An 11,917-nucleotide genomic window follows, 5' to 3' on the forward strand; every position below is an offset into this window, starting at 1 on the left:
CACTAAAACTATTTTTGATCTTCAAAAAAATGGCGACTTAGCCAGTTTAAGCGCATAGAAATAGTGACAATTCGACCATAACATTTCACACACACACACACACACACACAGAGGTTATCTGTTACTGTTTACAAAGCTTGTGCACCAGAGTTGAACTGTTCGGTTATCCAAGCACAAAAGGTAGGTGTATAAATGTCCTTGCCATAGCAGGTTAATATTATTGGTAGTTTCACAGCGGCATCTCGTAACTATTTAATATTAAAGAAATGGAAAACCCTGAATACCTGCATTGGAGATTATTAATATTCAACAGTAATGATGGGAAACCAGATATACTTTAAGGGCAGCATGTGCAGCTCTCTAGCCTTCAAAAATTATAAATGAAAACAAAACGTGTAATGAAAGAAAGAGACACCACATGCACTGAAATAGATCAAATATGCAATCCAAAATACCCCTCACAATGCCTGCTCACCCAAAACAACCTTATCTATCCTTTATAATCCCATTTACCCCCCAAACACCTTTCATACCTCCCACTAGTTCTGAAACACTCTTTAGCCTCTGCACTCATTTAATAAGAGTCGGGCTGCAGGTGAAACGCATGGTGCATTGAGAAGATACATGGTTAATGTTTATCTTTGTTAGCATACTATTTCAGACCCTAATATGCACAATTCCTGTGTCTTAAGTCCTGCTTTCTGTTAAGCCTAATTACTTTCATTGTTATCTTGTCTAGTCCATTGAGGACCATCCTGGGAACTCATTTATCATTTCTATTTTACCTGTGACTGTTTGCACTGTATACCTATTTCAGTTACATTCTTCAATAAAGAGTTCTCATTTTATCCCAGCTACACTTTTATGACAGAATCAGTTCTGTGACAGCAACTTCATAATAAATTGCAAGTAGCACTGTTTTCAAACTAGCTGTGCGGTCCTCTGTCACCTCTAAATTTTTCCAATAAACACTTTAAGAATCAAACTCTTATTAACTGAAATCCAGTTAATAAGAGTTTGATTCTTAATGTGACAAGTGTTTACAGAATTAAAGAGTGGATTTATTATATGCTATTTTGATTTTATACTTTTATGTTATATATGTTATATTTAATAAATTAATTGTAGGTGGTTGCTCATATATTTATATTAGATGAAGAACAAGCGTCCTTTTTTTTTTTTTCCAATTTTGCTTGGCTCTTTTGGTAATACATTAGGGCACAAAAGAAGAAACTGTGCCGCCGCGCCGACATTACATTTATCACGCACTCCCAGTCACATCACTCCATCCCCAAGGGCACATTATGACACCCCCAGCACCCTGAACTTATCTATGCTTCTTTTGCTGCTGACATCCATCAGGGTGGGAACTTCCTGTAGAGTGAGCAGGGAAGCTCTTAGTCTCACGGGATTACCAAATCATGTGAGACTTAGAGCTCCTCGGCTTGCTCTGCAGGCTGTGTCCTGTCCGGGGACTGGGAGCAGCTATCCGCTCACTCCTGCTAACCAGAGCTGGATTTACGCTTGGGGGTCCCGGGGTATTTAAGACAGGGGGCCCCTATCATGTAACATGGTTATCATTTTAGACAAATGTTAGACAACTACACAGGCAATACTGTGTGCAATACTGTTAGTTGCACGCAGCTCTGCCTTCACAAGCAGTACAGTGTGAAGTAGGACATAACTCCCAACTGTCCTTGTAGTCGGACCAAATCTCACTAGACGAGTGAGAATTCGGGACAGTTGCCAGACAGTCCTGCTCTCTCCTACCTGTTCTTGTCACTTTCACCACCTGTGGCTGCTGTTGTCTTTAGTTGCTGCTTGTCTGGATCCTGGAATATTAGAGGCCCTATTTGAAAACAAAATGGGTACATGTAATTTAAAAACTCCAACCAGCCCTGGTGTTTAATCAATACAACCCATGTTTTATAATTAGGCCTTCCTCCAGCATCAACATTAAAATACTAGTATTCACATTTAATAAATCTATTTCCCTGCCTCAAAACAACTCCAGCAATAAATTAAATAGCATTTACGTTTAAGAAATATACCCATTTCCCGCAACCATCACTACCATTAAATAATTCATATTCACATTTCATAAATAGACGTTATTTTTTTCCCAAACAGCCCCACTTTCAATTAATAGTCCCCAAACCATCCCAGCATTAAATTAAAGGTCCAATCACCCCTTCTTAAATTGCTAGACCCCAATATTAAATTAAAGTGACCCACATCACCCCACAAATAAAATAGCACCAATTAAATAATTAGCTCCCACCTAAACTCCAGCATTAAATTAATAGCCTACCTCACACATTACATTAACACCCTCCCCCTTCCCTCATTCCTGAGTACGTGCCCCCAATTGATATTAAGCCACCATAGAGCCCACAAATCATATTATGCCACAATAGTGTCCCCATATCATATTATCTCTGTAATGTTTCCAGAGGGTTCCCAATAGTAGGAGGAGACACTTATTTTGATTACTAAACAGCTTATTTACTGGTATTCAGTGAACAAATACATACATTAATATGAAGAACAATAAAGTATTTTTATTTTTGGTCTTTAATGTCCACAGTGATGTGAAGTAAGTAAGCAATCTGTAAGGATGCCAAGGGTAAATGAAAGTAGTGGAGTCGTAATCCAGTTGCGCAAATGAAGGCTCAGCATGTGTCATGTGACATTAGAGCCGTTTGCCCACCACTGATCTACAGCATACTTCAGCACTGGAGGATTTATGTTACTTGTTAATTATTTGGATGCTGCAGTTGTGTCCTACACTGCTTTTTGTTTTATTTTTTTTCGCAACCAGTCCAACAGTGTCCCACTTGCTCAGGAAGTGAACATCCGTATCCCTGGAACAGGGTAGGGCTAGCAACTTATGGGTCTGGGGAAAACACTTGTAAATAGCGCAGGCTCTTCTACTGGCTCACCATAGTGGAAAAATTGGTGTACTGAAAACCTTGAAGGTATGGTTTGTCTAATGTGTGAGTGGTTTATATAGCCAATGAAATATGTTACAGAAATTATTACAAAGAGCTGTAATCAAAACAATACAGCCCCATCTAACTAGTAATTAAGGAGTTCTGACTGCTGGAAGGTTGGTAGGTATGTTCCTCTCACCATGGTAAGCAGGTGCAGCATGCCCCAATCTCTGGTGCACTCAACAATTCAACAGTGTTTTCAGAGGAGGGGGATGGGAGGGTCAAATGATCTCATGTGGCGTGCCTACACTTCCAATAGTGTGTCTATGTTCCCTTGTCCTGATTCTTAGGACGCCAACGTTGGGAGGTATGTCTGTACAATGCAGAGAGCATAGTAATGACATATATACTATACAGAGAGCATTGTAGACCTCCGTACAATATAGAGAGCATTACATTGATCTATATACAATACATATAACTTTTAATGACCTCTATAGAATAAAGTGATATTTGTAATGAATAATTTACAATATGAAGATAATTTTAGTAACCAATATGTAGGGCCTGATTCATTAAGGAACTTAGGCAACAATTTGAGTAAGTTTTCTCACTTAAGTTTTCTGGACAAAACCATGTTACAATGCAAGGGGTGCAAATTTGTTTATTATTTTGCACATGAGTTAAATACTGTCTGTTTTTTCTTGTAGCACACAAATACTTGATAGCTTATTTGTACACTGAAATTTAAAGTTGATATTTGTGTCCTACATGAAAAAACAGTTTTTAACTTATGTACAAAATAATAAACTAATTTGCACCCCGTGCATTGCAACATGGTTTTGTGTAGAAAACTGAAGTGAGAAAACTTACTCAAATTCTTCCTTAAGTTCCTTCACCAACTTGGATTAGCTTAAACTCAGATCTTCAGCCTCTTTGGAATTGTAAATATTGCCTTCCTTATTGGCTCTTACGCACTACTTTTGTCACAACTTAGTATAGCGTACCTGCTATCGTTGGCACTACTCGGACGAAGGTGCGGAGTCTAACATGCCCCTGGTGTTCACCAGGGACCCCTGCAAGGAGGTATGGACTCAGCTGCAGGAGATACGCAGGTCGCGGTCCTTCCACGAGTCAGATAGCGAAGCATGAGAAAGAATTGTCAGGCAACCAGACGCATTATAGAGAAGATACAGGTGGCCGTCCCGGAGATCGCGGGCGGCGCCTGACAATTTTTGTTAACTTTTTTTTATTGAATGACAATACAAAGTAAGAGTCCCCTGTCTTTAGAGCTGCATAGTTTAACCTAGTGCCGAAAAGACCAAAGTCACCAGGCTTACCTGTGTGGTTTCATCTTTTCTGAATTTTGCAGCTGCATAGATAGTGGGTCAAGCTAGTCCTGCCCTAGGCAGTTAATATGAATCTGACACAGGCATCACATGCTTCCTGTTCCAGCCCAATCCTGCCCTTGGAATTACAGAAGGGCAGAGTTCATGCTAGAGCTCCTCCTCCATTTAATTTTTCCAGCCGTATAATTAACAAGTACCGAATTTACTAATATGTTAAGTTTTAATATGTTGTTTCTCTTGTGTTTAAACACATGTGAAAAATAGGGGCCGAACATTGATAATTCTTATTGGGTATTACTCTCTGACTTTATATTACAATTTAAAAACTGTTTTTTATCTTATTCTATAATTTGTGAGTAAATTTTGTTGAATTGTATCTGTCAATAATTGTCTATTAGTGGCTATTATTATTAACAAAGTACAACTAGTAGAATGACTGCACTAACACTGACTATAATTGGTAGTATAATTTGTTTTATATTTTAAAAATATTAATATGTTTACAAAACATTAGAAATGTTGGGATAAGAAATAATAAATATGAAGGGTTATATAAACTAAACATCTTCTTCATAGCGACTCAAAAGTACTTGTACAGTATAATTAAATAATTTTGATTTCTTACTTTTCCATTCATGTTTTGTGTAATGTATTCATTGCCCTTAGTATGAATGCTTAAATACTATCATGAAAATATGTATGAAACAATATTCAATGTTTTTAATGTTTGACATTTGTGGTTATGAATGAACATTTGTTATACATATACTATTTCTTTTGTGATACATTATAGCACCTTTGGTAATTTACAATCTCTCTTGAATAGCATCTCACTGATGTCTCAGAGAAAGGATCCATGTCAGAAAGCAGCATGTACAATACAGAAGTGCCTGCAAGGTAAGCTGTGATAAGCAGTGCAAGTTGGTACTTTTAAGAATATCCAGAATGATTCAGAAAAATTGCCTAACTAGTATTTTTTTTCACAGTAAACAATTACATGGAGAGCAAATGTGAGCATGAATTTCAAGCAATGCGTAACTGCTGTTCTAAGTTGGTAACTCAGAACTCAGTCTGCTGCTCTGGCTTCTATAAGCAACAACCAACTAAAGAAGAACCTGAAGTCCAAGGGGTCAGTGAACATGGAACTAAACAAGACTGTTTTCTTTGAAATCTAGAGCTGTCCTGTTCGAACTAGAACCTGCAGTTTCTGACAGAGTTAATTATACAATATTATAGTAACCCAAACAAATCAGAATATGTTCTCTATAAAATCCAACACTGAGACTCTTTTCACTTAACATTTTATTTTATTTCTATATAATATACCAAAAGTAAAGAGATTTTGGACACCAATTCTTACATATATTTCATGAATCTCTTAGTAGTTCACAGAATCTTTATCCAAATATTTGAACCAGACTACTACTTGAATGCCACGAGAAAGAGAGTAGGAAATTAGTGAGAGGGGTACTGGTGGATATAGTATATTTCAGTTTTTAAAAAGTAATTTTACTCTTTGCTTTACAGCTATATAATGTATAAGTTAAAGATTATTGGCCTAGAAACAGTATCTACCTGATTGAAAACTGGCTAAAAGACTGTGCCCAAGAGTTAGCTGTTGTTACCTGATCACGTATAAATAGCTAATGGTATAAATGTATTTAAAGGAAATAGCGCAGGGCGCTTATTTATATAATTGCACATGCAATTATTTTTGATATTTTGTATATTTTGAGATATGAAATCGTTATTTCTGAGACCAGGGTAGAAAATTAGTTTTTTCTATTTAACCTTTCTAAAGCAAATGCCTTTTCTGATGTATATATCTGATACTACAAGCCTTTGTTTACAAAGCCTTTGGTGTATTGTGGGGAATTTTCTTGTTCGGGTTTGTGTTGTTCTGTGGGAATGTGTATTCGGCGACTGTCTGAAGAAGGTATTCATGTCAGTTAGACCTTTTGACTTGCTAGTATGTATCCCGCCTCTGAAATAAGATGCAGGATATCACAGCAAGGTTTTTAAGAATTTCATAGCTAAGTGTAAATATTATTGGCTTTGCAATGTATGTAAATCCACATTTGTGTAAACAGGTTATATCCTGATGCTAAAAATAGCCTGTGTCTAAACTGTATAAAAGACACTAGCTTGGATTGGAAACTTGTTCTTCTGATTTTCATCTGACCTGATCACTGGTACCTTCAACCAGTGTGTGAGCAAATAAACATCACTTGCTTCAAAGACCTGCTTGAAAACATCTTTAGTATTGCTGTATTCCTGTGACCTGCAGATTAGACCCTAAATGTAATCCGTTCTCCGGCTGTCTCTGAGGTTTGGACCCAAGCTTTCCGGCACCACCGCTCTGCCTGCTACCCATGTAGCCCTGGTCAGTGTGACAGGCCAGGGGATATCCAACCACAGCTTCTCTGATCCATAGTACGAGGTCAGGAGTCCAAGCCCAGGTACACCAGCAGCGAGATACGCTAACAGTGTCAGTTACCCAGAAGAAACCCGGTTCTGGATGCCGGTAAGGAGTCCAGTAGTGGCAGCCTTTGTAAGCCTGTCCTACTGCGGCAAGAGGGCACATCTGGGATAACAGAAGGGAACGGTGGCAAAGTAAGCCCAGCCGGTTCCCAGCAACAACAAACAGGGTGGCATAGGCGGTCCATCCTGTCACAGCTGTCTTAGGATTAATTCTGTTTAGTTTGCCTGGCCAACCTGTAGCTCTCCAGGTGTTAAGAAACGACAACTCCTAGCATACCTTGCCAGCTATCAGCTGGCTATCTACTGGCAAAGAATTCTGGGGCTTGTAGTCTCACAACACCTTGAGAGCCACAGGTTGGCCAGTCCTGAAATAGAAGATTATGATGTACAAATTGTCTATGTTTACAGATGACACACAATAATGTACTGTAATACAGTGCATACTAGATGAGGTATCCTTTTTAGTGTACAAAAATAAATTGTGAGACTGGGCAGCAAGTATGCTCTGCAGCGTTTTGCAATTGAGAACAAACAGTAATAAAACAAGACTAGGTATGTATGCCTATGAGGATTGAATATATGCATGCAACTTATGCCTTAGGTGGGACAAAATTGGTTGAATCTATGATGGAAAAGAATCAAGGTAAACTTGTAGATTATAGACTTAGCAGGAGTGCACAATGCTCATCTGTCACAACTAAAGCCAGCAGGATGTTTTTCTTGTAAGGAACTCAGACTCAAGAGAGGAAATTTTTATATTATTACTTTATGTAATACTAGAGTGGTCTCACCTTGAATATGCTGTTAAGAGCCAATTCAGAAAAATGATGTTCTGGAGCTGGAAAGTAAAACAAAATTAATAAGAGATATCTGTCATACAAGGCTACTGGCATTAACTACACATATGACACTATGTTGATTTGGGGAATTTTGTGATTGTCAATACTAAGGGCCAGGGCCTTCTGCAAACCCTCTTGAAGGAAATCCAATACCTGAGATATGTTAGCAGCAACAGGACTGATCAATCTGGGTTTGCAGTCTTCCAGACTCTGTGATACATTATAGTATAAGCTTTCTTTCTTGCTTGCAATAATACTTCAATCACTTTACCAGATTATTTTACTTTTAAGCAATGATCAATCAGTCTCCACACCATCAAGGAGAGAGAGTCCCTGGATTTGAATGGATAATAGTCCTGTATGGAGGAGATCTGACTGCATAAGTAGAGGCCAAGTTTGTTTTAGGAACATCTCTCAAGCTACATCATACCATGGCCGGTGAGGCCGGATTCGAAGAACTGCTATTACTTCCACTTTTTGTCTCTTGATCTCCAGTGTATGTGTAGTAAGAGGAACAGGAGGGACATATACCTCAGTTTGAGGTTCCAAGGTCAGAGCATCTTTTCCCTCTGCTCTGGAGTGTTTGTGATGGGAGCAGAATCGCTCTGTCTTGGTGATTGGCCTGGTCGCCATCAAATCTATCTGATGGGCCCTAAGGTTTCCCACCAACTGCTGAAACCCCTGTACTCCAGGGTGAATGTGACACCTTGTTGTCCTTGCCTGCTCATGAAGAGCTAAAAGTGATCTCAGCTTGTTTTCTGATCTTTATACCATTGTTAATACCCTCTGACATCATTATTTTGTTCTTGGTTCTTCCTTTTCGGTTTATGAATGCCACTACAGTCTCATTGCCTGAATAGATCTTGACATGTTAGTGTTGCAACTGAGGTAGAAAATGTTGTATGCTACACCACACTGCCCTTGCTTCCAGTATGTTCACTTGAAGTTTCTTTTCCTTTTTAATCCATGCACCACTTCTGTGAACTGATGACTTTGGAGCTTGAATCTGTTGTTAGCAGAGTCCATTTTGTTATTGAGAGGGGTACTCCGTTTTCCTTTAATGCTAAATCTTGCCACCATCCAAGAGACTCCCTAGTGCTCTGTGTCAGTTTTATCTGCTGATCCAGTAAATCTGGACTGCGATTCCACTGATGTACCTCTAGTTAAAGACTCCTCATATGATCTCGCCGATGGAAGGACAACTATGGTCAAGAAAAAATATTCCTAAAACCTGAGACAGTCCCTTATTCAAGATTGTAGCTACACTAAATTTACAGGTGTCAGTCAGGTGTTTAAGTTTTACAAGTCTTTTCTCTGATACCAATGCTTTGTCTTCTGCTGTCTGTCTGTATTCCCAGAAATTGCAGCTGCTGACAAGGTACTTGATGACTTTTGACTGTATATTTTTAATCCAAGCATGGTCTTGTAGAAAATAAATTATTTTAAGTGTTTTGGATTGGGCACTGTGTTCTGATATTCCTGTTAACAAAATATCATCCAGATAAGGCCAAACTGCAAATCCCTGCTTTCTGAGAACAGCCATAAGAAGTACTTTGATAAAGGTTCTGGGCAATGATAAGAGACACATAAACTGTAAATGTTGCCCCTGGCTGAAGAACCTGAGAAAATGAAAGCCACTTTCAAAAGAGAGTGTTAGCCGCTTTTTAAACTGTTGATCTGTCACCCACGGAAGCAGTCAGAGAGCTCCTGTAGCCACAACTGTTGAAGCTACACTTCTGGCAGATAGCATGATAGAATCCAGTGATGCCTCAGAAAGGAAAAAAGTTTTGTTTTTTTTCCGTTATTTCCATTCTCTTCAATATTCTACTTAGTTTCTCTTGAATGTCTTTATACAGATTATCCATCCAAATTCTGAGTGCTCAGGAGACCGAGGCCATGGCTATTCCCAGAATGAATTACCATTCCACAGGCAATATGAAGCATTTAAAAATATATACCCCATTTTCCTATCCATTGGGTCATTTAATGGACCTCCATCTTCCAATGGAATAGCAGTTCATGCCGAAAGGTAGGCGACTGCAGCATCAACTTTAGGTACCGAGTCATTTCCAATTGATCCCATTCCTTATCCAGAAGTTCTCTAATCAGTTTGTGTACTATGAACATTCTACATTTGTGATGCTTATAGCCAAAAAGGCATCCTGGGGACTGGCATGTCCTGTTTTTCTGTAGTCTTAATATGTTTGATCAGTTCATACACTACTTCGGCGTTAAACGTCTGGGGTTCCTTTTAATCTTCCCTTCTTCACTATCTGATGAGCCGTCTCCGAAGGTACCTATAGACCTACGCAAAGAAATTTCTTGTATGCTATCCATGTCTTACACATCTGAGACCCGGTCCTTTTTAACCCCTTGACATGCTTTAAGTTCTTTTGATACAAAATATTTAAGCATTCAGCAAATTGACGCTTTATATTGTCCTGGGGGTTATATTGGGTTTTCTCTATGATGAATACTGTCCACACATAAAGCCTCATTATAATTATTCGGTAAATCCTTTTTACATGCTTCACAGAAGCATTTATGAGCCTTGCTAGTGTTCTTCCATTCAACAGACTCTGAAAGAGTACTGAGAGTTTGAATTCAATGTCATTACAGTCCCTGTTTGTGTAATGGTTAAGCGTCCGAATTCTTTTGTCCCTAAAGTATATGTAGACTGCATTAAACATTAAAAAAATGTCCATGATGTTCTGCATAAATCTCTATTTGTCTTGTTCATTTTCATAAACAAATGAAGTTGAATTATTAATTTATGTTACCAACTGTAAGTGATATCATCAGAAAGTGGAAGCGTTTAGGAACAACATCAACTCAGCCGCTAAGACGCATGGTGCATAAAAGTCACCAACGCTCTGCTGATTCCATAGCTGAAAAGTTCTGAATTTACACTAGCATTAATGTCAGCACAAAAACTGTGCGGTGGGAGCTTAATGGAATGGGTTTCCATGGCTGAGCAACCAATACCAAGCATCAGATGGAGTGGTATAAAGCACACCGACACTGGACTGTGGAGAGGTGGAAACGTGTTCTGTGAAGTGACGAATCACGCTTCTCTGTTTAGCAGACAGATGGACGAGTCTGGGTTTGGCGGATGTCGGGAGAACGTTACCTGCCTGACTGCATTATTCCAATGATGGTTTGGTGGAGTAGGGATAATGGTATGGGGCTGTTTTTCAGGCTTTGGGCTAGGCGCCTTCTCTCCAGTGAAGGGCAATCTTAATGCTTCAGCATACCAAGTAATTTTGGACAATCCTATGCTTCCAAGTTTGTGACAACAATTTGGGGACAGTCCTTATCTATTTCAACATGACTGTGCCCCAGTGCACAAAGCAAGGACTACAAAGACATGGTTTGATGAGTTCGGTGTTGAAGATCCTGACTGACCCGCACAGAGCCCTGACCTCAACTCCATTGTACACCTTTGGAATGAACTGGAACGGAGACTGAGAGCCAGTCCTTCTTGTCCAATATTAGTGCCTGACCTCATAAATGCTCTGCAGAATGAATGGTCACAACATCTCACAGAAACACGCCAACATCTTGTGGAAAGCATTCCAAGAAGAGTGGAAGCTGTTATCGCTGCAAAAGGGGACCAACTCCATATTAAAGTATATGTATTTGAATACAATGTCATTACAGTCCCTGTTTGTGTAATGGTTAAGCGTTCAAATTCTTTTGTCCCTATAGTATATGTAGACTGCATTGAACATTAAAAAAAAATGTCCATGATGTTCTGCATAAATCTCTGTTTGTCTTGTTCATTTTCATAAACAAATGAAGTTAAATGATTAATTTATGTTAACCAATGTCTCATTAAATTGTCAACTTTTATTATGACAAGGGTGTTGTATGACATGGCCATGAAGGACCAAAATAAAGTTTGAAAAATCTGGTTATATATCGAAATAAAGAAAATCAGCAGGGTAGCAAACTAACAGAATAAGAATGTACACATCTTATCTCCAAAGCGAATAGGTCAAATTACCGGATAGAGAGTCTGTAAGCTATAAGCAGTGTATATACATGAGAATTGAGAAAATTACAAGACCAAATGCCTAGGAGGACTCATCATTGGAATTCTCAGAGATGACAACGCATATCGTGACTTAACCCACCGTGACCATATTTTGTAGTATTTACGCATGGAGTTCTTGGCTGAATGAATATAGCGCTCATGGCCTACTTTTTCATTAGCAGCAGACAAAAGCGGGGTCATCAGCAGCCATCCATTTTCTAGCTATAGTAACTTTAGCCAGTGCAAGCAAATATATCACATAATGGGAGGACAAAAAGG

The 11,917-nt window shown here is 38.8% G+C and overlaps 1 protein-coding gene across 2 annotated transcripts; it reads left to right on the forward strand.

Annotated features, from left to right (window-relative positions):
- The first annotated feature begins 70 nt into the window (after positions 1-70).
- Positions 71-6,520, forward strand: CMC4 (C-X9-C motif containing 4). 2 transcript variants are annotated; one of them, XM_075184692.1, is made up of 4 exons: positions 74-184; positions 2,822-2,978; positions 5,109-5,179; positions 5,269-6,520. In XM_075184692.1, the coding sequence occupies exons 3-4, from the start codon at positions 5,119-5,121 to the stop codon at positions 5,448-5,450; spliced, it is 243 nt and encodes an 80-aa protein (XP_075040793.1). In that variant the 5' UTR covers positions 74-184; positions 2,822-2,978; positions 5,109-5,118; the 3' UTR covers positions 5,451-6,520. The 2 variants fall into 2 exon arrangements, with proteins under 2 accessions (XP_075040794.1, XP_075040793.1); XM_075184693.1 differs by lacking the exon at positions 2,822-2,978 and having other exon boundaries at positions 71-180.
- Positions 6,521-11,917: the final 5,397 nt, after the last annotated feature.

This window comes from Mixophyes fleayi, chromosome 9, assembly GCF_038048845.1.
Source record: "Mixophyes fleayi isolate aMixFle1 chromosome 9, aMixFle1.hap1, whole genome shotgun sequence".
Taxonomy (NCBI): Eukaryota; Metazoa; Chordata; class Amphibia; order Anura; family Limnodynastidae; genus Mixophyes; species Mixophyes fleayi.